The following is a 27,895-nucleotide window of genomic DNA, read 5'->3' as shown; positions in this document are numbered from 1 at the left end:
CAAAAAACTTTATACCAGAGGTTATTTTAAATTTTTGATTGAACCTTTATTTAACTAGGCAAGTCAGTTAACAACAAATTCTTATTTACAATGACGGCCTACCCCGGCCAAACCCTAACCCAGACAACACTGGGACAATTTTGTGCTGCTCTATGGGACTTCCAATCACTGCCGGTTGTAACACAGCCTGAAATCAAACCTGGGTCTGTAGTGACGCCTCTAGCACTGAGATGCAGTGCCTTAGACCGCTGCACCACTCGGGAGTCCTGTTGTCATAGCGATAGATAGAGGACTCATCATGGATATAACCCGTTTTAGCATGGACATTGCCATCGAGGTCACCATTTTAAAGTAGTCAACTGGTTGGGGATTCCTATGAGTTAGGAGAAATCAGCCAAAGAAGAAGAAAACAAACTACTTTAAAATGCAGTCACAGACGCTATAATGGCACAGATGCAAAGATGAGTCCTCTATCTATTTCTATTGCCTGTTGTTCACAGCATATCTGCCCTCTCATTGGATAGAATGGTCCCACCTGATCTCGCCTCCTCCCATCCGACTTCTATATTTGAGGACACGTATTTCCATTGTTAAAGCGGTCACTTGACTATCTTGTCAATATGATAGACAATTTTTGTTACTAGATAACATTTGAGTCCAAAAGCAAACAAACATAAGTCACAAACTAGTCACAAGACTGTCGGGGCAATGGCAGACACAACACAGCATTTCAAGTATGAGAACATGTGCAGTTTATTTGGAAGATGAACTGTATCTGACCTGAACTTTGAAATGACGACAAACATAATCACGGTTCTATATAAAAAACAAAGAATTTTGATTTTATTTGGGATAACATACAAATTACAATACACTTGACAAAATACTTGAAAGACAAATATTGTACACAGGGGCAGATTCTTATTTCATATATACATTTGGTTTTAAAAAATCACAATATAATACAGCAACATATATTGATTCAAGCGATAGACTTCTATCAAAATGCTTAAAATCGAATACATAGGTCAAAAATGGTACTGTAAATACTTGAAGTGACCATGAGTATGTATGGAAGCTCGTTCCCGCCACCCAAAAATAAAATCTGACTACGAGTTATGAGATAGAAAGACATAATTATATGATAGTAAGTCATTATGAGATACGTTCAGGCAATCTGTATCACATAAATCCAATGTGCACTTTGCATCAGGCCCTCCTCAACTAAGGATAACCTTATGCATATCTTATAGTCAATCACACATTGATAAGATAGAGAGATTGTGGTGATATTGTTCAATATTAACGTATTGAAGAGTTTTGTTGATGTAAATTGGTGCCTGTTTGATGACATCTGGTTGACATCAGATTTAATTAATATGTACAAACATTAGGAACACCTTCCTAATATTGAGGTGCACTCCCTTTTGCCCCCAGAACAGCCTCAATTTGTTGGGTCATGGACTCTACAAGGTGTCGAAAGCGTTCCACAGGGATGCTGGCCCATGTTGACTTCGATGCTTTCCACAGTCGTGTCAAGTTGGCTGGATGTCCTTTGGGTGGTGGACCATTCTTGATACACACGGGAAACTATTGAGCGTGAAAAACCCAGTAGCGTTGAAGCTCTTGACACTCAAACCAATGCGCCTGGCACCTACTACCATACTCCATTCAAAGGCACTTTAATCTTTTGTCTTGCCCTTTCAACCCTCTGAATGGCACACGTACACAATCCATGACTCCATGACTCAATAAAAACCCTTCTTTAACCTGTCTCTTCCTCTTCATCTACACTGATTGAAGTGGGTTTTACAAGTAAGATCAATAAGGAATCATAACTTTCACCTGGATTCACCTGGTCAGTCTATGTCATGGAAATATGTTTTGTACACTCAGTGTAAAGCCACTGATTCTTCAATAATGTAACTTAGAAATGAGTAATGGTCTTACCCAATCAGAACCCAAAATATAAGCTTGTTTTACTCTCTTGTGTGTAAACAATGTAATTGTAAAAAAAAAACACAGTATAGCTTCAACACATGGTTAAAAATATAATTTGCATCTCATGGATGGTCAGTCCTGCATCCATATGTGAGTCCTTGTGTCTATGTATTTGAGATTGGTTACATTTCTCCTGCCCCATTCCTCAGCTGTGGTGGGAGAAGCTTTGTTATTGTGTGAATCCCAGATTGCCCCTTTAAAAGGGGTCGACCTGCAGGACTATTCAATGTCCATGATCCAGACATTCTATCTCATAATTATAACTTTCTATCTCATAATTATACCTTACTATCTCATAACTTGTAGTCAGATATTTTTTCTTGGGTGGCGGAAACGAGCGTCCTTACTTGATGGCTTGCCTGGTCAATGCAATTTGAGCTTTTGGAATTATTCCTGACTAAATCCAGTGCACCTTGAGTATTAGAAATGTTTGGATAGTCCTAGGCCACAAATTGTATAAAAATCTGAAAGTTTTGTTTAAAGAAGAAAAGTATTGTTGTCATTCATAATCTTCCATATTTACCGTACAGTCGAACATATGGCATTGAATCCTAATTTTATCAATACAAGACACATTAAATGTAACAGTGTACATGTAACAATCAGTGACATAAAAGTGCTAAATATGCAATTGATCCAGAGATCTGAGCAACAGAGCTGAGCTTCATGGCTGGTTTGGTTGATCGTAGTCCCACCAAGCTATTAAGCTACTAATAATATTAATTCATAGTAATTAAAGTTATTAAAACATGTATTGAATACATCTTTAGCTGCTCACAATACTTGTAAATATTGTAGGTCCTGACAAAGGCAGGACTCTCTCTTCTCTGACAAAGTTTTGGAGATTAAAAGTAAAGGTCCATAATCTCCTCCTCCTGGTCCTCATTGTGTTTAAGTATCTTATCAGCGACAGGCTTTAAGCGTTTGGTCACCAGTTTGAGGTTGGTCTCGTGAAGGATGACCTGGCTCAAGTACTTCTCTCGTTTGATCTGTTCCCTCACTGTGTAAGGCACGTCCGGGATCACGTAGGACAGAACGAACTTGGTCAGGTATACAATGTGCTGAGGGGACAAGGGTATAAGGGTCGGAAGGAGGGAAAACATTATTAGGATTTCTTGAAAGGCTAGAAAATGTCCATCTGGCATTAGACTATACAGTAGAAAGAAAAATCAGGTCAAAGCAACGTTTCAGAGAAATTTCTACTCACCTCTACAACTATTATGAAAGCCATCTTGGCAGCTATCACATGCCAGTAGTAGATACTGTATTCATATTGTCTGTGGTGTCCTGGTGGATATCTGAAATCTCGATATCTAAAGTATGACAGAGAGACTGCATGAACTATTTCAATGTCTAACACGATTTCTTTGAAACCCCTCTCATATACATTCACATTACCTGCAGGTGGTGCTGTTATTGAACCAGTAAGGTGTTTGCAAGGGCCGGCTCTTGTTGGAGAAGTCCTGGATGTCGAACACAGAGAGCGTGTTGTTGATGTAGCCCTGCATGGTGTGACTGGAATGGTCTCCATAGGGATACACAGAGAAAGACCAGTAGTAAACCAATCGTGGGATCATGTCTGATGTGAAGGCAATGATCATGGCCTGGCAGAGAGACAGGGAAGTGGAGGAGACAGTGCACATTAAACTGGTGCTCATCATATTAGATTAATTATAATCTTTCTAAGAATGTCACTACATCAGCATGGTAACAATCAAATCATATGACTGACATCCAGTGATGGGATTATGCAATGGAAAATAAACCAAGATAAATACGTCATCTTAAAAAATATATGTATGTTTCATAATACTTCATAATCCAATGGAGGAACCATCACTCACATTTGATGCCACAGCCAAGATGGCGACACCTTGGAGAATGGGTTGCCACGCCCCGATGTCTTGGGCCTTCTCTGGAACCATGCGGCGGAACTGGGTGATGATCTTCCAGGCGTCCACCCGGATCTCGAAGAGGTTATTGACCAGAGCCAGGACAGGAGCCAGGGGGAAGGAGGCCACGAACAGAGTCACAAAACCAAACTGGATCACTGTAGGAAAAAGCCACGCAGACACAAAGCCAAATTTGATCACTGCAGAAAAAAAAGCCTTTCCATCAATAGATCTGTGAACCTGAAACTATGATAGTAGTTGATAGGCTAGCTAGGGGGGAACCTGATACTATGATAGTAACTGATAGGCTAGCTAGGGGGGAACCTGATACTATGATAGTAACTGATAGGCTAGCTAGGCCGATGGTAAAGTCTACTTCTGGAGAAACCCTGACAAAAGAGGTCCTGCTCCCCCTCTCCATGACAGACGCAGGAGGGATGCCGCTTACTTCTACCCACCCTTGTCTGATCAACGCTCTACAACCAGCGCCTCATCGGCTTCCAGTGGTAGTTTTTTATTCAACGAGAGACTGGACAGACGGAAGGGCGGAGGAGGCCGCAGGCACGCGCATCGACGAGATGTCGCACCCGACGGGGTAAGAAGAAACGACTATCAGAGGCAGAGGAGAACGTTCACACGGTCCCAGAACCCACTGGACTGAGTGTCTTTCATTTATCAAGCAAGATATTGAGCCCTGCCCATGTCTCTTTGCTTAATAAAGGGTTATCTTTTGTGCCTACAACTCAGTGCAACGATTTTGATGTTAAGCTAGACATGTTTAAGTTTTTCAGAAACATCCGTTTAAGGGAATACTTTAGCTCCCCTAATTCTGACACTTCTATTGAACCAGTAGGTTGCTCTCCTGCACATACTCCGACTCCTTTTAGAAGCAAGAGTTATTTTATACCTCCAGCCAATCGCAATCACTCTATCGAAACATATTGCAGACTTGTGGAAAATGATGTTGGACTTCTCCTTAAGAATAAACAGGGATCCAAATCTTTCCATAATTTACCCAAGAATGAAAAACAAGCTTTGCTTGATTTACAATCTGATACGTCAGTCCTTATTCGTCCCGCTGATAAAGCTGGGTCGGTTGTACTCATGGATAGGACAGCTTATGTACATGAGTGTCATAGACAGCTGCTTGACAACACCTTTTACAAGAAACTCAGAAGTGACCCCACTTCCCAATTTCAGAATACTATCTGTCTGTCCTAGATGGGTATTTAAGTTCTGGTCAGATAACCAAAAAAGAACATGCTTTTTTGGCTATTCAACACCCTAAAATTGCCACTTTCTATACTTTGCCGAAATTACACAAGAATGTTACACAACCTCCAGGGCGCCCTATTGTAGCGGGCATTGATGCAGTAACGGCCCCTCTATCTACATTTACATTACATTTAACATTTAAGTCATTTAGCAGACGCTCTTATCCAGAGCGACTTACAAATTGGTGCATTCACCTTATGACATCCAGTGGAGCAGCCACTTTACAATAGTGCATCTAAATCTTTTAAGGGGGGGGGGGGGGGGTGAGAAGGATTACTTTATCCTATCCTAGGTATTCCTTAAAGAGGTGGGGTTTCAGGTGTCTCCGGAAGGTGGTGATTGACTCCGCTGTCCTGGCGTCGTGAGGGAGTTTGTTCCACCATTGGGGGGCCAGAGCAGCGAACAGTTTTGACTGGGCTGAGCGGGAACTGTACTTCCTCAGTGGTAGGGAGGCGAGCAGGCCAGAGGTGGATGAACGCAGTGCCCTTGTTTGGGTGTAGGGCCTGATCAGAGCCTGGAGGTACCTACTTTTGTTGATTTTTTATTAGACCACTCGCAGAACAGCTACCCTCCTTTGTAAAGGACACCAGCAGTATGATCTCTATCATTGAATCTCTTGATCCTCTCCCTGAGAATACCTTGTTAGTTACTTTTGATGTTGAGTCATTATACACTAATATTCCACACGAGGGCGGTATTGAAGCTATGGAACATTTTCTTCTGCCACGTGACCCTAATGAACTACCTTCCAGTGCATGCATTGTAACATTGGCTGAAATAGTACTCACGCACAACTACTTCATGTTTCTAAATGATTTCTTTATTCAGACGAAGGGTACTGCTATGGGATCCCCCATGGCTCCTAACTATGCTAATTTGTATGTGGGTTACATGGAGAAACAGTCTATTTTCAATCCTCTCAAAAATGTTTTCTTGCCTCACATCATTATTGTTATATATTGATGATATTTGTGTTCTATGGAGGGGTGATGCAAAACATCTCCAGGCGTTCCATGCTTTTCTTAACTCCTGTTCTGAGCATCTGAGATTTACTATGCAATCTGATACACGTCAAATCAGTTTTCTTGATCTTCTGATCTTGTGTGAAGATAATGTTCTATACACGGATCTTTACAGGAAGCCTACTGATTGTAACAGTTTGTTGAGGGCTGATAGTTGTCGCCCACTTCCCTTGAAAAATAGTTTGCCCTACAGACAATTCTGTCAAATCAAAAGAATTAGCAAAAAACTGTCCGATTTCGACAGAAATATGGCTGAGACGCAAAGAAAGTTCAAGGAGAGGGGCTACAAGAATGATCAGATTAATAGTGCCATTGAGAAAATTCAAAACAAAACGAGACATGACCTTTTTCAAGGTCAGTCTCGCAAAAAGACGCATTCTTGCGTTCTAACTACCCTCTATTCAAAGTGCTCTGAACAAATTAAGGGAATTGTTCACAAACATTGGCACATCCTAAAATCCGATGATAGTCTCGGTAATGTGTTTTCGGACCTTCCCTTGGTCGTATTCTCGCGGGGCAGAAATCTCAGAGACCAATTGGTAAACTCTGATTTACCACCCCAAGATATTCCTGAACAACGTCTATTTGCGCCCCTACTGGATGGAAATTACAAATGTAATGGCTGTGCTCAATGCAATGGCACTTATAAATGTAGATCCTTCAAACACCCACAAACAGGGAAATCGATCCCAATAAAAGGTGTTATTACGTGCTCCACTAAGGCAGTTATTTATCTTATAACTTGTCCTTGTGGTAAAAATTATGTTGGTAAAACAAAGCGCGAATTAAAAGTACGTATCTCAGATTATCGTAGCACCATTAGGTGTAAAAACTTTACTTATCCAGTTGCGGCCCACTTCTTGGAGGCAGGCCACTCGATTTCGTCTCTGCGTTATATTGGCATCGAACATGTCACCCTCCCTAGGAGAAAATGTATTGTTAAAACGAGAGGCTGCCTGGATCTTTAATTTAAAGACCCTTGCGCCCTTCGGTCTCAACGTAGACTTTGATCTGAAGCCATTCTTGTGATTATTGTGACTTTGCCATTGTAATTGTTTGTAAACTTGTATAGTCAAATTAATCTATGATTGTATGCTATCCATTTGTTTGTATGCTGTTCTTTGTATGACATTTTAATATTTGATTATTAACCAATGATATTAGGCCACTCCTGGCCATGATTACAGACACCTGTGTCTTTTGACACTATATAAACGAGTCATCCCACAGTGTTTGTGATTATACCCTGATGAAGACAGCCTGGCTGTCGAAACGTTGGTATTACATTTTTGCATCTGAGCTCCTAGAGTGTGTGGCTCTCTTTCATTTTCAGGCTAGCTAGGGGGAACCTGATACTATGATAGTTAGTAGCTCATAGGCTAGCTAGGGGGGGATCATGATACTAGGATAGTTAGAAGCCGATAGCCTAGCTAGGGGGGAACCCAATACAATGATAATAGTTTATAGGCTAGCTAGGGGGGAATATGATACTATGATAGTAGCAGATAGGCTAGCTAGGGGGGAACCTGATACAATGATAATAGTTGATAGGCTAGCTAGGGGGGAATCTGATACTATGATAGTAGCAGATAGGCTAGCTAGGGGGGAACCTGACACTATGACAGTTAGTACTGATAGGCCAGCTAGGGGGGAACCTGATACTATGATATTAGCTGATAGGCTAGCTAGGGGGGACCTGATACTATGATAGTAGCTAGGGGGGATTTGCACCATATAGCTTATGTCCATCCAACCCTTCTAGATTAAATAAGTGCCTTGGGGATAGGGGCTAGAGGTGGTTTCTGGACAGAGCCCAAAGAAATAGCAGGATCTGCTTAAAAAACTTCTGAGCATATAGCTGCCACCATATTGTGTCCACACCTATCCAATCCTCTCAGATCTACAGAGGTGCCCAGGGATAGGGGCTAGGGGTTGATTTGGGTGGGAGAGAGTTTGCCTCATTCTTCATATCTTACCCATCTCCAGGTATTCATAGAAGAGGCCCAGCTTCCCAATGGGCTGCAGCTGATAGTCCTGCTCCCAGCGAGGAATCACCTTTTCAGACCCCACACGTGTGCAGTAGCGGAATATCAAATTCTTCATCCACCTGATGAGAAACATGTCAATCGCAGAATCATGATGCTTATAACAAGGTAATAGAGCTCGCCAGCTTGTAGTCCTAAAAAACTGAAATTAGTTAGCATTTCCTATGGGGGAAATCCTAAAAAACTGAAATTAGTTAGCATTTCCTAAGGGGGAAATCCTAAAAAACTGAAATGAGTTATCATTTTCTATGGGGGAAATCCTAAAAAACTGAAATTAGTTAGCATTTCCTAAGGGGGAAATCCTAAAAAACTGAAATTAGTTAGCATTTCCTAAGGGGGAAATGAATAGGGAAAGAATGGGGTTTTGGGATAAATGCCGAAAATAAGGTCTGAGGTTGAAATAGGATTAGGAGACGTTTTGTCCTATGAGATAATATCAGTCAGTTAACATGACCTTAATGAATTGTGAAGCCTTTATGTGCTTTATGTTTTTGATGACATAAATGCTTTCAAATTCACAAAAAGTGACGTTAGCTAATGAAAATGATCTCAAAACGTATAAGATCTCCTAAGCTTGTGTTTTCGGCATTTATCCAGAAACCCAACAAAAAAACATTAATTTCTCCACAGGCTTTGGCCAATAAGCCATGGTGGAGTTAGTCTCCGTTAGTGCCAACAAAAAGACACCTTTATGTTTGCTCTCTGAATCAGATAATAATGATGTCTGGATACAGATACACTTGAAGATAAGGGGGAATTCCATTTTGAGTTGGGATGGAATAAACCATTGAACCAACCCTGATCCAATGTAACTGTCTGAAAGCAGTTGCTGGGCTCCTAGAGAGCTGATGTGGTTGGCTATTTTATGTTCGTCCATTGAACCAAAAACTTACGGCAGCAACACCTCCTGAATGTTATTCCAGATGGCTTTACCGCCCATGATGACAGTGAGCTGGGTTGTCAACTCAATCAGACATCCTCCTGGATCACACTGGTAAGGATGAGACACAAACAATGCATGAACCAATGTCGGCCATCTTGTAGTATTACATGATAAAGCACCTCCATTCAAACAACTTGTATTTTGTGGAAGATTTCCTCATCTAGCTCTTTCATTTGAAATATGAAGGTCTCTTTGAGTCAAACAAAAATGCCACAGAATGCAACAGCTAATAATTTGGAAACGTAGTTCGAACACAAGCGAAGTGGAAAAGCAAAACACTGTCATACTGTGTTATCACATATTCTGTGCCAAGCACCAATCAACTGAGCCTTCAATCAACTGATCTTTCAATCAACTGATAGGCATACGTACCTCCTCATTCCTGTACTTGCCCAGCAGGTAAACAGGTTGCCCAGGGTAACCAACCACTTTCCCTTTGGCAAAGGCAATGTAGAAGCAGGAGGAGTAGTAGTTGACAAACTGGAACAGGAACATCTTCAGAGTCAGACTGTTCTCATAATCCGTCTTGGTCCTTGGTAGCTCTTTAAAATGAAGTAAGGCATCTTCTCAGTCTCATCAAAAAAACATCAGGCTTAAATCAAGCTTTTGCTGTGGCCAGATTCTGCAAATTAATCTGAATAAGGACATCAGCTAAGGGCTATTGTGGTGTGAATTTTCTAGAGTATAAATATGTTGGCATACATATATTTGGATTACTTCAGACCTATTGGCGTGCAATATTTACTCATACCATGGTATAATAGCAGAATGTTTGGGGCACTGCATCAACCTTGCTAAGGCATGTTTGAGTGAATATTAGCCCTTGTCTGAAAGCAGTTTGAGAAACACCAAAGTTCCGTATAGCAAACCACATATTTCCTGTTGTTTGACATTGGGGCGTCTCACCGAAGTCAGTGATCCAGATGGCAACCCTCTCATACAGGATGTTGAGCACCATGATTACTACGAAGCTGATGACAGAAGCAGTGACGGAGGTGGCCATTTGGGCGGTCACATACTCCTTAAACGGTTCGAGCTCCTTTAGGTCAGACTGGAGTCTCGTCGAAAATGAGAAGAATACTGCCAGTCGGTATACGATGATGGCCACCACTGACGCTAGGATCAACACAATCTGAACACAAGCACAAACACAAGAAGAGGGCTCAGACTTGAAACAAAGGTTAGGGTTATATAAAACATGTTTTTCTGTTGGAGTGCATATGAATTGGCCTATTCAGAAGAAGATAACAGTAGAGAAATCCCAAAGTGTTTACCCAGAATAAGACGGTCCCGATTCCTAAAGACACTCTTATACACCGTCCACAGGCTGTATAAGGTACTTTCTCTTTTACCTAAATGAAGAATAACATGTTTTACAATGAAGTAATGATACAGGTATTACTGTCCTTTTAAAACAAGTATATAACATTACTATCATCGGTTGTGGAGTGTTCTTCTAGCCTCCTGAGTCTGACGCTATGGAATCACCATAGGGACTGTGTAACGAACACATCTTCCTTACCCGTGTGACAGGGTTGATTCTCTCGTGGTTACACTTGGCCTCATACTCGGGACGAGGTTGCTCCTCCTGCTCCAGGAACTCCACGGTGTCCCACTCATACTCCAGCTCTGCCTGGTAGCGCTTCCAGAACTCCAGAAACACGGTCACTAGAACCAGGATGGGAACAAGAGTGTAAAGCTTTATTTTACTTGCCTGGTCCTAGACTGTAGCAGGAAAACTCTAATATCATTATCATGCAACATCTAATTGCTAATAAACTTATTTCAACAAAACTACACACTAAAATAATACAGTTTCTGAAACCTCTACATTTGAACATTTGGTAAGTTGAATTAATTAAATGACTCACCCCAAATGGCCATAAAGACAGCAAACACCAGCGTCCCATAGTTATCAAATATGCAGAGTTTCTAAGGAAAACAAGATCACATGAAATTACTTAGCTTTTCACATCATTTTGTCAGTCCATCCAAGACTGTAAATGTATATGAAAACAAACCCGGTTCAAAAAGGTTTAATATGACTTGTAGCATGTCTCATCTGAGAAAACCGTTTAAGGGACTCACTATCCATATAAGCCACTTTCATAATCATAATCACTCTGAATTGACCATGTGAGTGAACCCTAATATTTGCATTACTTACTTTAGAAGATTCACAGGTGCTGTTGAGCCTCCAGTATGTGCACTCCTTATCACACTGCGGACACATCACAATATTTCCTCCAATCAAAGGGTCGCACACCTCTTTGCTGTCCAATAAATGAACAGAACAGATGGGTCAAACTTCACCAAAAACTCAACAGCAAAATGCAACAAAGTTGTTAATCATTGGGTTTTCACACAGTTAGAGTGTCAGGGAACAGCATGGAAGGAACATCAAGCAACTTATATTTACTCTACTTAACCTTGTGTGTCCTGTCCTGCACTTACTGATCTTCATTTGATATACACTAGATTTAGCAACTTGTCATATATTTCTATGGTGTTGTGGGTTTTTGAAGTACTTTCTTTGAGCTGTAAACTTACCTCCAGGTGCTTGTTTCTTGAGTCGTGTACCCATAAATGAAACAGCCAAGTCCAACAATGGCAGCGAGGGCCAGCATGGCTGTATAGAAGCCCAGCCAAGCAAAGTAAATTCCAATCTTCTCCCCATAATACTTTCTGTGAGAAAACGAAAGAAAATGTTATTATTTCCATCCCTTATTTTCCGTAATTACAATGATTAAGCACATTCTGTTTGGAATAATAATTCTCAACATCTTATTATGCTAAAGCAGCAATGTGCATTTTTGCGAAAGTAGATTAAAGCATGAATTACCTTATGAGATCAAGTGGCTGCATCTTATAGAAACTTTTAGGGTGAGCCCACTCGTTATACAGGAGGTATCTCTCATTGGGGCACTCATCTTCCTTCGACCTGACGTTGAATCTGCACTAAAGTAAGTTCACAGAAGACAAAACTAAAAAGTCCATAAAAACACTGCTCAGTCTTTTCACAGATCGATTGGTGTTTAATGTACTATGTTGTCAGTTACTAGTGCCACCCCACTCTTTATCCCCACTCACATCATGCAGGGGATAAGCAGCCTTGTACACCCCCCCATCGAGCAGCTTGGTGACACCAAACTTCTTGATGTTCCCTCGCACCTCATAGGGGGCTCGGCTGAGGATGTAGTAGGCCTGAGGAGGAAGACCAACCATTCTGTTATCATTGAAGTGTTAAGAAAAGAGTGTTAACACTGTGTTTTAAGTATAGGTACATTGATATTTTCACAGCGCAAGGGCTGAATAACCAATCTCAGTGGTCTACAGACAAAATATCTTCCAACACAATTTAGCAGCATCAGAAACCTGAGATGCTTAAACTACCGAAAGAAAGTCAATGAGGTGACTGCTTTTTAGTGATTTATTTTTCATCTCTATCAAAATCTAGTGCGCTGCTGCATCTTTAACCTCTTATTGGTTGACTTTGGGGTTTATACTCCATGATGAGGTAAAGAAAGCAGTGCACTTGCCATTCTACTCCTCATGGACGGCGTGAAGAAGAGGTCCCGGTCCTTCACGTAGAAGTACTCCAGCCTGTCCTTCTCGAACGGGGCAGTGAAGTACTCCGTCTCCTTGGCTATGAGGTCCTCGCTGGGGTAGAAGTGTCTGGTGATGCAGCTGAGGAAGTTGAAGGGTGAGGACGTGGTGGACAGATCATTGGGCTGAATGGGCAGCTTGATGTGGAGGACCTCGGCGTAGGTACATAGCACGTCCCAGGGCATGTGCACCTTGACGAACAACAGCTTCTCATCTACCACCTTGTCGGAATGACGAAGATAAAACAACAAGATAAGGCAGCCCTTTTCATTTCAACTAAATGTATTACAACTTCAGTAATCCCCTAAGGGGCAATTAAGAAGACATTGCCATGATCACAAATTACATCCTCCACATAAAACAAGTACTAAAACATCACATAAATCTAATGCAATACTTTATTATCTACAAAATCAGAAGTTGGCTCTGTGTTTATCAATGTTAACTCATTGATCCTATTCCATGAAATACCACAAAAGTTTGCCAATAATTGGGAAACTACTCAAATAATGGGATTGGTGCCATAGTTTCCCACTACAATTCAATCTCAACCCTTTCTGAGGAAATAGTTGGCTGTTTAAAAGGAAAACTTTGTAAAACAACTGTGTCTGCCATCTAAAATGCAGCCAAAAACAAGATCCACAAGGTCACTTAAATAAGCAGCATGATAATAAAACTATCTAACAAAAACAAACATTAGTTATTTCTCTACCATTTCTGACCAAACGAATGTAAGATACTAAATATTGTTTCCATCCAATCGTCCCTGAAGATCAACACACTCAACCCCACTCTGCAAGCTAACAGCAGAGTAAATACATAAAGCCAGCCCTTGTAGAATGCATTATGTGGCCACTCACAGATCTGGCAGCCTCTAGTTCCATCCCCATTTTCATCAAGCTGGCCTCAAAGTACTCTCTCCGTTGCTAGGGAAGAGAATACAGGATGTTAAATCAATGGATCCCTTGTTTGTAACACTGCCTCTTCTGTTTCCCTATTGGATGAGATCCAATCTGTTTCCCTATTGGATGAGATCCAATCTGTTTCTCTTATTACTCTTGTAATGAAAAGTGCTTTACAAATGTTAAATGTAATATCTAATACATTATTATTATTATCACATATTAACTGTGGTTGTGTATAATAAATAATGAATTAAAAGTTTCATTATATTGACATTACATTGACTTATTTCCCCTCAATGGATAGCAATGCATTGACTGATTTCAACAATGTATGAAACTGACTACATCTATATGGGAATTGTGTGTACGATTCAAGACTTCTGATAAAACCAGGTCAATCAAAATACATTGCTACTACATACGTCTGTATGCTTCTGTTTAGTGCATCCACAATACTTGTAAAGAATTGTAAATACAGTATATATAACTGGGTTGGGAATGACTAAAGGGTCCGTTTCTAGGGAAGTGGAATTTTGCCTCCTTTTCCCTCTCCGTCTGTGAAAGTGCATTAAAACCACCACAGCAGAACTTCAGTATAATGGAGTGTCCATATAATGGAGTGTATAGTCTGGGCATGTCATAATAGCCCCACTGGGACATGACATCAAGAGCTTGGCAACATAAGCGACCACAGCTGCATAGGAGGCGTGTCCCCTCCTGCTGCTTTCAATACTCCCTGCTCCCAAAAATCATTCATTCAACATATGGGGGATTGTTGGTGAATCACAAATGTTACCTCTATCAAAGGTGCATTTACTTTTTATTTCAGCCATTATGATGCAACAAAATCGGACATTTGGAAAATGATATTTTGACATTTGCAAGGATTGCGTATAGTGTATGTTACATTTCTGTCACCTTGTTGTGATGGATATTGTGAAACAGAGATTTTACTTTCACAAAAGTGTGTACTGCAGTCCACGACATACCTGCATGTGCAACATCCTGTCTAGAGTTTCCTCATGTTTTATTTTGGTATGTTTATTTGGCATATGATGATAAAAAGGATTGTACATTTGTAAATGGCCTCATATTAATCATAGGGATACCTTAGATCTGACACACCATGACTGCAGCAAAGAAAAACTCCCTGTACAAATATTAAAAGTCCATATTCCGGGTGTGCAATGAGAAAGCGTTGTGTGAATGCCTTAGGTCCTGGCACAATACAACACAAGCTTCTATGACGGAACATAACACTGATTCCTACAAGTTAACATCCTTGATGGAATGCGGCTTTAGTAACTTGTTTCCTAGATAATACAGTACTCCTCTTAAGCTATAAGAAATCACATTTAGATTCACATATTCCTCAAAACTATGCTTACACTGTGAAACTGCATATCATTTCAAACATGCTTTTTCACAGCACAGTAGGAATACTGTTTTTAACTTCTGTCAGACAGAAACCTGCTGACCATGTTGAATGTGAATAAGGACACTTAGACTCACAAGCTGCCACCAGAAATGCACTTACTTTACGTTTCTGGAACGTTCTATTCTTGTCGATCTCCTTCATGTCCTCATCTTCATAGACTAAGACAAAGTCGATCCGTCTAACCCCATCATTGAAGAACAGAGAGTCAGATTTGCCGTTGAACTCAGCCTGTGGGAAAAAACAACAGGTGATATCTGGTAGCTCCACAGTGATATCTGGTAGCTCCACAGCCTCAAACTCTTCTTCTTCCATGATATCATACATGTCCTTTAACAAGAGAGGGACTGATAGACAGCTTCACTGTGCTTGTACGAGACCCTACTAGACAACGTCTTTCTCAACTGACACCAGACGTAGATGGGAGAGGAAGGGAAGAGTCTACAACGGCAAAAAGTGACACACCCTTTTTGTTCCATGAATGATAACAGTCCACATTTGAATTGGCATCAAACATAGACCTCTCTTGTAATTACAGATATTTGGCACATTGATCCATGCATTTTCTGCATATGAAAATACAAAAGTGAATAAATCCACATCCCTCTTGGTGAAATACATGCAAGAACAAGCCATGTTATACAAATATGGTATTAATTGTAAAGTTGTTCATTGGCAGCTCAAACTAATACTACAACTACTATCAAAGCTATGAGTACTAATCATTTTCATAATGCAGAAATGTTATACAATTTAAAGGGTTGAGACTCACCTTCTCCACTTTGGGCACTGATGCCCCCTCAGGTATAGCCTCAAAGGTTGGCAAAAACTCCTGAGAATAGACTGCCCCCCCCCCCAAAAAAAAACATGTATTAAAGACATGAGAGACATGCATGACAAGATCTTGATGGAGATGTGACTCTTCTTAACCACCATCTTTTGTAAGACTCTGACACAAGGCCCGGCAGATTATTATGCATTATCAGATTTACTGAGCATATGCACCAGTGCAAAGTACTCACATCTTTATAATACCAAAGTAAAGCTCATTCAACAACCCACATTAAATTGTGTTCATTCAGTTAAATGTTACATTTGATTGTGTCTGGTACTACATTCATACTTTACACAACAGATGACATTCCATCGGAAAACTTCTAAACGTCCCATGGTAGGAAGTACTATGGAAACCTAATGTAACTGGAATCAGATGGTGTTTGGAAAACATTACCCTTAGTAACGCCCTGGAAAAGACTGTAAATGTTCAAACTCAGATACTCCATGATGGAATAGTTTGTTTAAGTCTCTTAGGCAAGTACCTCCATTCGACAAGTTGATAGCAACTGTGCTAATAAAACTGTGCTGAAAACATTTTTAAAAAATCTTCCAATGTTATTGAATTGAAGCATGCCTGATGTACTTCACTTGACTTGCTTGTATGCAATACTTGTTTGGATTGCAGATCCTTTGACGTTACCAGAAATACTTAAATACTTGCATACTGCATGCCATGTGTCATGCATTTGACTGTGAACATATGAGACACAATACAATCTTTACCTTCAAGCAAAACCATCCACATAGCTATGTGATTTATACAGGCAACCCTTTCCCCCCTGTAGAGTGCTTCCCTAGGAACAGACATGCTACGCTGAGCCTGCTTGTACTGGTGCTAGACCAGGTCAAAGGCTATGTTTACTAGCTCATGGCAGAAAGACAGACTGATGAAGCACCAGCACTTGTTGGAAGCACTTTCAAAGTACTTTGCTAAATGGAGAAAGTATCAAAATAAAACATAAATGGATGTGGATTTTTTTTCAGGCACTTCCCTCAGTGCATGTATAACCTGAAACTACAACTATTATCAAGTAATTACCTAGTAATGAAAACCTGCCTGATCCCAGAGAATTGATACATTGTAGGAGAGTGGGAGTCTACATCGGGCCAAAAATATGTTAGTTTCTTGTGAATGTAGACTGGGGTAGGGGCAAGCTGTGCAGTCAGCCATAGGCTATGACTGAAATCTGGCATCTGTGAATGTAATCGGTGCAGTTGTTAGGCCTATGCCTATCTATTGCTATGTCCTCCAGTGTGATCAAGGAATACTTATGTATTCCAGCGACCTCAGTACAACAACTAGCGACGTAGTCAAGTAAGTCGGACCTCTTGGTGTATTGGCTAAGGCCTTAGCCTGACAACCACAGATATCCCAATATTCGCTGCACTGGTGTCAGAAGTGGGATGGGGCATCCTTCATGGTAAACACTGAGGCCATGGAATGTGTGCCTGTGCATAGAGATTTGGAAACATTGGAGCTTACTTTCCGAAGGAAGGATTGACCAGTCAGTGACTGGGTTTGATTCGCAGTTAGGATACCCTCTAATTCACTACAGTATTATAGACACTGTGGTAGATGATAATGAAGTTTATGATAATGTATAGTGTAAGGTAGAGCAGAACCCTCTCATCACAGAAGGCAATGGTGGTGCCAAAAGTCAGTAGTTATTGCATAATTCTTGAACGTTTGAAATAATAAAGGAGAAAATATATAAGGTGCACAACATAATTACATTTGAGAATTTAAAAAAAGTGCACAAAAAACGATATTGTGAATAGCGTAGCGTAGCATATGGTTCATGATGGGTGGAAACGAAAGGCTACAAAGGAAGCCTACATTCTTCCGCCCTTTTCTCTTGCGATAAAATATCTTGTGTTGCGAAAGATAATGAAATCCACGTGAACTTACCGACGTCCTCTATCATACCCATCTCGATCTCCGTGTCGCCCTCTAATTCTATTTCGGACACATAATCCATTTTAAAAATGTCGTTGTACCCGTCCTCACTAATTTTAATAAATCTGTCTCATATCACAAGTCATTAATGGTTAAAAGTGGAGGGTTGTCTGGAAAATTTTACCGCGGGAATAAGGCATCATGTAGATTACTGTCAATGAGCTGCATGTGTTCCAAAAGTTGACTAACTTTATTTGTCAACATTGTTTCAAAAGAAAAAAACGGTGCATGCTTTTCAGAACCAATTCTAATTTGAAAGAATGTGTGGGGTAGTCCTATACGGACTATGGGTACTTTAGGAGGAGGGCTTTTGAGTAGTCTCTCTAGACAGACCGGTTCCTCCCACCAGCCTAGTTTTTGAGCGATTTGGCAGCTTTGTTACGCCCACATAAACTGTCTGAATAGCATTCGTTAGGCCCGTAGTGCAGTTGTCGTTTTCCGATTTCCGATTTCCATATGCAGTGATTGGATGATTGTCATTGGGAAATGTTATTATTGCATTTGCTGGTTATTATTAACCAGTGGGCCCGTGGGTGTCCTCAAAGAGCGTTGGAGTCCTGAAAAGGTAGGGACAAAGCAAACAAATTGAACATAACAGTATGGTCAACATATCTCACATTTAATTGAAAGATTGTTTGACATCCATATTGTGGAATTTCATATCTTGAGTGTTGACAATAAATATAGGGCACAAATTTTACTCTTAAAATGTGACCCCTTGTTATCTGTTCTGTTCCCAACCAAATTCCCTGTCAGATATTGTTCCCTATACCGTTCCATATTAGATAGACCTATGGGTCCCCACCATACGAGCCCCCATTAGATAAATTCAGTGGCGACCCATCATTCATTGCCTGTTTTGCATGTTATTTTGGCATTAATACGTGTCACATAACAGTTTGCAAACACTACACTACCATTCAAAAGTTTGGGGTCACTTAGAAATGTCCTTGTTTTTGAAAGAAAAGCAAAAGAAATTGTCCATTAAAATGACATTAAATTGATGAGAAATACAGTGTAGACATTGTTAATGTTGTAAATGACTATTGTAGCTGGAAACAGCAGATTTGTAATGGTAATTGTAATATCTATGTAGGCGTACAGAGGCACATTATCAGCAACCATTACTCCTGTGTTCCAATGGCACGTTGTGTTAGCTAATCCAAGTTTATAATTTTAAAAGGCTAATTCATCATTAGAAAACCCTTTTGCAGTTGTGTTAGCACAGCTGAAAACTGTTGGGCTAATTAAATAAGCAATAAAACTGGCATTCTTTAGACAAGTTGAGTATCTGGAGCATCAGATGGCTTTTTCTTTGCAACTCTGCCTAGAAGGCCAACATCTAGGAGTTGCCTCTTCACTGTTGACGTTGAGACTGGTGTTTTGCGGGTACTATTTAATGAAGCTGCCAGTTGAGGACTTGTGAGGCGTCTGTTTTTCAAACTAGACACTCTAATGTACTTGTCCTCTTGCTCAATTGTGCACCGGGGCCTCCCACTCCTCTTTCTATTCTGGTTAGAGACAGTTTGCACTGTTCTGTGAAGGGAGTAGTACACAGTGTTGTACGAGATCTTCAGTTTATTGCCAATTTCTCGCATGGAATAGCCTTCATTTCTCAGAACAAGGATAGACTGACGAGTTTCAGAAGAAAGTCTTTGTTACTGGCCATTTTGAGCCTGTAATCAAACCCACAAATGCCGTTGCTCCAGATACTCAATTTGTCTGAAGAAGGCCAGTTGTAATTGCTTCTTTAATCAACACAACAGTTTTCAGCTGTGCTAACATACTTGTTAGTTGTTGGTGGAAGTTTACATGCACTTAGGTTGGAGTCATTAAAACTCCTTTTTCAACCACTCCACAAATTTCTTGTTAACAAACTATAGTTTTGGCAAGTTGGTTAGGGCATCTACTTTGTGACGCAAGTAATTTTTCCATGAATTGTTTACAGACAGATTATTTCACTTATAATTCACTGTATCACAATTCCAACGGGTCAGAAGTTTACATACACTATGTTGACTGTGCCTTTTAAACAGCTTGGAAAATCATGGTGTGGGGGTGCTTTGCTGCAGGAGGGACTGGGCCACTTCACAAAATAGATGGCATCTTGAGAATGGAAAATTATGTGGATATGTTGGATCTCAAGACGTCAGTCAGGAAGTTAAAGCTTGATCGCAAATGGGTCTTCCAAATGGACAATGACCCCAAGCATACAGTGCCTTGCGAAAGTATTCGGCCCCCTTGAACTTTGAGACCTTTTGCCACATTTCAGGCTTCAAACATAAAGATATAAAACTGTATTTTTTTGTGAAGAATCAACAAGTGGGACACAATCATGAAGTGGAACGACATTTATTGGATATTTCAAACTTTTTTAACAAATCAAAAACTGAAAAATTGGGCGTGCAAAATTATTCAGCCCCCTTAAGTTAATACTTTGTAGCGCCACCTTTTGCTGCAATTACAGCTGTAAGTCGCTTGGGGTATGTCTCTATCAGTTTTGCACATCGAGAGACTGAATTTTTTTTCCCATTCCTCCTTGCAAAACAGCTCGAGCTCAGTGAGGTTGGATGGAGAGCATTTGTGAAGAGCAGTTTTCAGTTCTTTCCACAGATTCTCGATTGGATTCAGGTCTGGACTTTGACTTGACCATTCTAACACCTGGATATGTTTATTTTTGAACCATTCCATTGTAGATTTTGCTTTATGTTTTGGATCATTGTCTTGTTGGAAGACAAATCTCCGTCCCAGTCTCAGGTATTTTGCAGACTCCATCAGGTTTTCTTCCAGAATGGTCCTGTATTTGGCTCCATCCAACTTCCCATCAATTTTAACCATCTTCCCTGTCCCTGCTGAAAAAAAGCAGGCCCAAACCATGATGCTGCCACCACCATGTTTGACAGTGGAGATGATGTGTTCAGGGTGATGAGCTGTGTTGCTTTTACGCCAAACATAACGTTTTGCATTGTTGCCAAAAAGTTCAATTTTGGTTTCATCTGACCAGAGCACCTTCTTCCACATGTTTGGTGTGTCTCCCAGGTGGCTTGTGGCAAACTTTAAACGCCACTTTTTATGGATATCTTTAAGAAATGGCTTTCTTCTTGCCACTCTTCCATAAAGGCCAGATTTGTGCAATATACGACTGATTGTTGTCCTATGGACAGAGTCTCCCACCTCAGCTGTAGATCTCGGACATGCCTGGTGTGTTCCTTGTTCTTCATGATGCTCTCTGCGCTTTTAACGGACCTCTGAGACTATCACAGTGCAGGTGCAGTTATACGGAGACTTGATTACACACAGGTGGATTGTATTTATCATCATTAGTCATTTAGGTCAACATTGGATCATTCAGAGATCCTCACTGAACTTCTGGAGAGAGTTTGCTGCACTGAAAGTAAAGGGGCTGAATAATTTTGCACGCCCAATTTTTCAGTTTTTGATTTGTTAAAAAAGTTTGAAATATCCAATAAATGTCGTTCCACTTCATGATTGTGTCCCACTTGTTGTTGATTCTTCACAAAAAAAATACAGTTTTATATCTTTATGTTTGAAGCCTGAAATGTGGCAAAAGGTCGCAAAGTTCAAGGGGGCTGAATACTTTCGCAAGGCACTGTACTTCCAAAGTTGTGACAAAATGGCTTAAGAACAACAAAGTCAAGGTATTGGAGTGGCCATCACAAAGCCCTGACCTCAATCCTATAGAAAATGTGTGGGCAGAACAGAAAATGCGTGTGCGAGCAAGGAGGCCTACAAACCTGACTCAGCTTCACCAGCTCTGTCAGGAGGAATGGGCCAAAATTCACCCAACTTATTGTGGGAAGCTTGTGGAAGGCTACCCGAAACGTTTGACCCAAGTTAAACAATTTAAAGGCAATGCTACCAAATACTAATTGAGTGTATGTAAACTTCTGACCCACTGGGAATATGATGAAAGAAATAAAATCTGAAATAAATCTCTCTACTACTATTCTGACATTTCACATTCTTTTTTTTGTTTGTTTTTTTTGTGTGGAATTTTTACCCCTTTTTCTCCCCAATTTCGTGGTGTCCAATTGTTGTAGTAGCTACTATCTTGTCTCATCGCTACAACTCCCGTACGGGAGGAAACACTGGCAACCTTGGTTAGCGCGCACTGCGCCCGGCCCGCCAGAGGAGTCGCTGGTGCGCGATGAGACAAGGACATCCCTACCGACCAAGCCCTCTCTAACCCGGACGACGTTAGGCCAACTGTGCGTAGTCCCATGGACCTCCCGGTCACGGCCGGTTACGACAGAGCCTGGGCGCGAACCCAGAGTCTCTGATGGCACAGCTGCCGCTGCAGTACAGCACCCTTAATCACTGCGCCACCCGGGAGGCCTCGACATTTCACATTCTTAAAATAAAGTGGTGATCCTCCCAATTTTTACTTGGATTAAATATCAGGAATTGTGAAAAACTGAGTTTAAATGTACTTGGCTAAGGTGTATGTAGACTTCCGACTTCAACTGTACTTAAGTATCAAAAGTAAAAGTACAAATAATTTAAAATTCCTTTAATTAAGCAAATCAGATGGCCCCATTTTTTTTTGTAAAGCCAGGGGCACACTCCAACACTCAGACATGATTTACTAACAAAGCATGTGTGTTTAGTGAGTCCGCCAGATCAGAGGCAGTCGGGATGACCAGGGATGTTCTCTTGATAAGCGCGTGAATTGGACCCTTTTCCTTTCCTGCTAATCATTCAAAATGTAACGAGTACTTTTGGGTGTCAGGGAAAATGTGTCGTGTCTCTTGCTTGTCATTAAATGTGAAGACTTATTTTATCAAATTAATTCTCTATATGTAATTATTAAACTCATAATGTAAACTTGAATTAAAACTAGGAAGTCGGGGCACCACAGGAACATTTTTATAGAGTATTTTTCCCGAATCGACTCTAAAGATATTTTCATATCTTATCGAGTACAGTCTTCTTGTAACGGCAGATTTCCTCCTCTTCGCCTGAAGAGGAGTAAGGATCGGACCAAGATGCGGCGTGGTAAGTGTTCATGGCGATTTTAATAAGAAAAGCCTGAACACTATGAAATACAAAACAATAAACAATAAACCAAACCGAAACAGTCCCGTGTGGCACAAACACTGACACAGGAAACAAACACCCACAAACCAACAGTGAAACCCAGGCTACCTAAATATGGTTCTCAATCAGGGACAACGATAAACAGCTGCCTCTGATTGAGAACCATATCAGGCCAAACACAGAAATAGAAAAACGTAGAAACACAAACATATACTGCCCACCCCAACTCACGCCCCTGACCATACTAAATAAAGACAAAACAAAGGAAATAAAGGTCAGAACGTGACACTTCTATTAATGAATTACTACCTCATCAGTTCTCATTCCAAACAACGTAAAATTCTTGGCTATCTGCACGAACCCAGCCTTTCCTATAAATCATCCATACACCAATTGGCTCAATCATTTATTTTTACTAACTAATTACACAATTACAGAATATACAATTCATGATAACATTATACAGTAAAATACCATCCCTAGTTGACTAAATAACACAAAACAGCGTGGTTATAACACAGTAAATTCAGAGGAAGACTAAGAACATGAGTCTCTATCGGACCTGGGAAGCTATTCTCACATAAATACATATGTCACTAACGATCGCTCATTTGGAAAAGCAATGCATTGTATTTATGTGAAGCTGACTTTGATAGTTGAGCTGGTGATGTGAGGCTCTGGTTTGCCCAGTCGATGTCGCCCTCGTCCTTTGTAGAATCTTCCGGGTTGTCGTGTGAGAGGTTCACATGGTCTGAGAGGTTCATCTCACTCTGGAGATTTGTCTTCGTTGGTCAGTGTTCTTGACAAGTCCTCCCATTATTTGGAACTTAGTTGACTTTGGGTCATGGGGGCTTTTATAGAAATGTAGAAAAGGGGTTGGTTCATCATTTCCAACCAATGTCTATTAACACTGGGGCGTGGCTACTGACTTAGTTAAACTTTACAGGGGAGACAATGTTCTCATTTTAAAGGTTAACATTACATTATATAATTTCACAAATAGTTTAATCTTTACTCATTCATTTTATACAAGAATTAGATGCAAGCCTCATAACTGAGGAACCTGTATTAACAGAGTTAGGGTAATGTGGCTGTATTGTCTTTCATGAGGTCACAAACATGAAACAAAACTGACAGGGTCGTAGCTGGCTTCGCCACCGACCGTTTCCACTTTCTCTAAATTCTGAATAATGTTTAATTCTCCAATTCTGGGATGTAGTAGAATTGGGCGGGAGAGACTCTTTGTCTTACTGTGAAATTCTCTCTCTCCATACTGCATGGTCAATGAGAGAAGTGTATCTGAAAGGAATGGACGTCGTGGTTGTAAAGTCGTAAAACTGCCTCCCACTCCCCCTAACAGGAGAGGGGGGGTTGTTCACATCTCTGCTAGCCAATTCTCTGAAAGGCCTAGAGTCATGACAAATGTATGCAAAAAGTAAAAAGTAAATCATTTTCTTTAGGAATGTAAAAGTAAAAGTTGTCCAAAATATAAATTGTTTAGTAAAGTACAGATACCCCAAAAATGATTTAAGTCGTATTTTTACTTAAGTACTTTACACCACTGCAATTGACGCATCAATCCGTTCTTTTCAATTTAAGCTATTGCATGAAATTCTCGCTACAAAAAGAATGCTCTGTATATCGGACATTAAACAGTCAGCCCTATGCAGACTCTGCCATGTGGAAACAGAATCAAAGAGTATCTGTTTTGGTACTGTCCATCGGTGGCTTGTTTTTGGAGTCAGGTCCAGGAATGGATGTTATGTCATAATATCAGGGCAAGGTTGGACCTACAAACTGAATTTTGGGGGGATTTGAAGGACCACAGTCAGTCAATATGAAATAACATTGTGCTGTTGGGTAAAATGTTTATTTTGGGGTCAATTTCAGCAGAAATGTTGCAGACTGGGGTTTCAAGTCCCTAGTGAAACACCATGGGAGAATGGAGGGATGTGGCAAGAGGAAATTGTAGAATTATGATTTACTGGGAAAGCTGGGTTGATCTGTGGCTGTCTAAAGGTTGGAATTAATGAGTAAGGGAATAAATACATACACACATGCACAGTATAAAGGTTTGAGGTCCTCCAATCAGAGGTGAGGGTGGGGATGTGATTATTGTATGTTTTTAATTTAGTTATTCATGTTTTGTGTTTTGGTTTCATGCTGTGAGCCGTGTCTGTGCTGGTGGATGCGCTCGCTTCCATGCCCTCTTGGACGTCGGGAGGGGCTCAGTCCTTCCTGCCCTTGGAAAATCCCTAGGGGCGGGGGCAGGGGCTTTGCCCTTCAGGCCTCTTGGGGCAGGTGGGGACGAGTGCACCCACTGACCAGAGCCCCCACTGATGGGAGCAGCCATTGGTATTGTCATTGTATTGTTGTTTTAATATATATGTAGTGTTTAACATACACATTCAAAATGTATGAATAAAAAAACAATACTATTTTAAACACACATGAAGGTCCCCATAAGAAATAATTTCTGATTATATATCTTTTTAACACAAATGTTGAAAATTGGTGGATGTAGAATTTTGGAAATAAACTCTTAAATAACTACAAAGTAATGATCTAGTTATTAACAAACTTCCCGAAGATCCCGACGATCGAAGATATTTGATTGTGTGGGAAAGTCGGAGTGTACATTGGGCCAATAATAGTAGGGGCAAGCTGTGCAGCCAGCCATAGGCTATGACTGAAATCTTGCATCTGTGAATCAGTGTGGTTGTTAGCTTATGCTATGTCCACCAGTGTGATAAAGGAATATTTATGTATTCCAGCGACCTTAGTTCAACAACTAGTGACCTCGTCAATTGAGTCTGATTTATTGGTGTAATGGCTACCGTGTTAGCCTAACAATCACAGATATTTAGGCTCGAGTCCCGGTCACGACACCCAAAATTCGCTGCATTGTAAGAAGTGGTATGGAGCATCCTTCATGGTAAACACTGAGAGCATTGAAGGTATGCCTGTGCATGAGTGACCTTGGACTGACAGTTGCTGAGACAGTTTCAGTCCAAACTAATTTACAGTTTTATAAACACTGATGATAATGAAGTTTATGATAACGTATAGTGTAGGGTTTATTGAGGCAGATAGATAGAGGCCCATACAAAAGATAACTGAGTTGAGCGTTCCTCAGCTAAGCAGAACCCTCTCATTACAGAGGGCAATGGTGGTGCCAAAAGTCAATACTGTTATTGCATACTTTTTAAAGTTTGAAATAACAAAGGAGAAAATATATAAGGGACACAACAGAATAACATTTGAGCAAATAAAATACCATTTTGGTTCAGATAGGTGGAAACGAAAGGTTACAGAGGAAGACTACATTATTCCGCCCTTTTCTCTTGCAATAAATCCTCTCGTGTTGCAAAAGATAATGAAATCTACGTTAACTCACCAACTTCCATTCCCATCTCTATCTCCGTGTCGCCATCCATTTTTGTCTCGGACAAAGAATCCATTTCAAGAATGTTGTCCCCACTCTCATTCATCTCAAATATGTCACATATCACAACAAGTCATCAACGGTTAAACCTGGATAGCAAAATGTTACGGCGGAATTAACACATCATGTAAGATCACTACCAATGAGCTGCATGTATTTCAAAAGTTTCCACTTTATTTCTCAACATGGTTTCAAATGAAAAAACATTGCATGCTTTTTAGATCAAGTTCAAACTTGAGAGAATGGGTGGGGTAGTCCTATGAGTACTATGGGTACTTTAGGAGGTGTTGTTTTAGTAGTCTCCGACTGGCGGGTTTCCTCCCACAATGTTGTTATCAAACCAATGTAGTAGGTCTGCCATTTCCGAGATCAGTTTTTGAGCGACTTGGCAGGACCGGCAGTTTTGTTACGCCCACATAAGTACGGTCTAATAATTGGCTGTATATATATATATATGCAACAGCATTCTTTAGGCCCATATTGTAATATGCAATTGTTTTCCAGTTTCCATATGCAATGAATGATTCTCTTTGGAAAATGGTATTATTGCATTTGCTGGTTATAGGTCTGTGATTCTCAACCAGGTGGCCCCTGGGGGGCATCAAAGAGCTTAGGGGTCCTGAAAAAGCAGTGATGAAATGAACATATCAGTAGGAAGGCCAAAATACCTCACATTTAATTGAACAATCGTTTGACATCCATTCATATATTGTGCAATTTCATGTCTTGAGAAACCCGCACACGGCTCTTGGTAGGGTCACTGCTCTTTATTAAGCTTTACGTATCGGCCTCAAGGCCTTCGTCAGAGCTTTTTTTTGTTTTTTGAAAAATCTCTGACGAAGGCCTTGAGGCCGATACATAAAGCTTAATAAAGAGCAGTGGTACTAGCAAGAGTAGTGTGCGTGTTTCCTCTTTTTTCTCATCTTACTCAACTGTTACCATGCACCTGCAACAAAGATCGCTCAGATGTGCGAGTGCCTTTTGAATTTTATATCTTGAGTGTTGACAATGAATATCGAGCACATCTTGTTATCTGTTCTGTCCCAACCAAATTCCCTGTCAGATACTGTTCCGTATTAGATAGACCTACTGTTCCCTGTTCCATATTTGATGCACCTACTGTTCCCCACCATACCGTTTAGATACCATTAGATAAGTTCCATATCACAGTGTTCGCAGATACTTTTGTTCCCCATCTTTGCTTCCTATCAGGTACTGATACCCCATCAGATAGGTTTGGGTCAACTGTTCCTTATACTGTTCCCTATCAAATGGATACTGTTCCCCATCATAATTGTGCCCTGACAAATACTGTTCCAACCTTTCTTATCATAATACAGAGTATAGCCATGATGACAAATACTGTTCCAACCTTTCTTATCATAATACAGAGTATAGCCATGATGACAAATACTGTTCCAACCTTTCTTATCATAATACAGAGTATAGCCATGATGACAAATACTGTTCAGAC

The 27,895-nt window shown here is 40.5% G+C and overlaps 1 protein-coding gene across 2 annotated transcripts; it reads right to left on the bottom strand.

Moving 5' to 3' along the window:
• Nucleotides 1-814: 814 nt before the first annotated feature.
• Nucleotides 815-26,482, bottom strand: LOC115132950 (anoctamin-6-like). Of its 2 annotated transcripts, none has more exons than XM_029665695.2 (20): nt 26,374-26,482; nt 15,897-15,967; nt 15,227-15,355; nt 13,645-13,710; nt 12,718-13,005; nt 12,269-12,382; nt 12,021-12,136; nt 11,729-11,863; nt 11,346-11,451; nt 11,050-11,110; nt 10,701-10,846; nt 10,453-10,530; nt 10,085-10,310; nt 9,551-9,720; nt 9,129-9,226; nt 8,167-8,297; nt 3,846-4,051; nt 3,400-3,605; nt 3,209-3,314; nt 815-3,062 (listed from the first exon to the last, which is right to left on the bottom strand). In XM_029665695.2, the coding sequence occupies exons 1-20, from the start codon at nt 26,465-26,467 to the stop codon at nt 2,847-2,849; spliced, it is 2,763 nt and encodes a 920-aa protein (XP_029521555.2). In that variant the 5' UTR covers nt 26,468-26,482; the 3' UTR covers nt 815-2,846. The 2 variants fall into 2 exon arrangements, with proteins under 2 accessions (XP_029521555.2, XP_029521556.1); XM_029665696.2 differs by lacking the exon at nt 26,374-26,482 and adding an exon at nt 17,871-18,206.
• Between the last annotated feature and the right edge of the window lie 1,413 nt (nt 26,483-27,895).

Source organism: Oncorhynchus nerka, linkage group LG8, assembly GCF_034236695.1.
Source record: "Oncorhynchus nerka isolate Pitt River linkage group LG8, Oner_Uvic_2.0, whole genome shotgun sequence".
Classification (NCBI taxonomy): domain Eukaryota; kingdom Metazoa; phylum Chordata; class Actinopteri; order Salmoniformes; family Salmonidae; genus Oncorhynchus; species Oncorhynchus nerka.
Note: the sequence above shows the minus strand (reverse complement) of the source record. Positions and strands in the feature narration are given on the sequence as shown.

Bases quoted from the DNA above. Each gene is read 5' to 3' on its own strand.
- LOC115132950 (XM_029665695.2), bottom strand. From the start codon at position 26,467: ATGAATGAGAGTGGGGACAACATTCTTGAAATGGATTCTTTGTCCGAG. The intron at 10,531-10,700 runs GTAAGGAAGATG...TTCTTCATTTAG, and splicing joins GAATCAACCCTGTCACACGG to GTAAAAGAGAAAGTACCTTA. The intron at 3,315-3,399 runs GTAATGTGAATG...GTCATACTTTAG, and splicing joins AATAACAGCACCACCTGCAG to ATATCGAGATTTCAGATATC.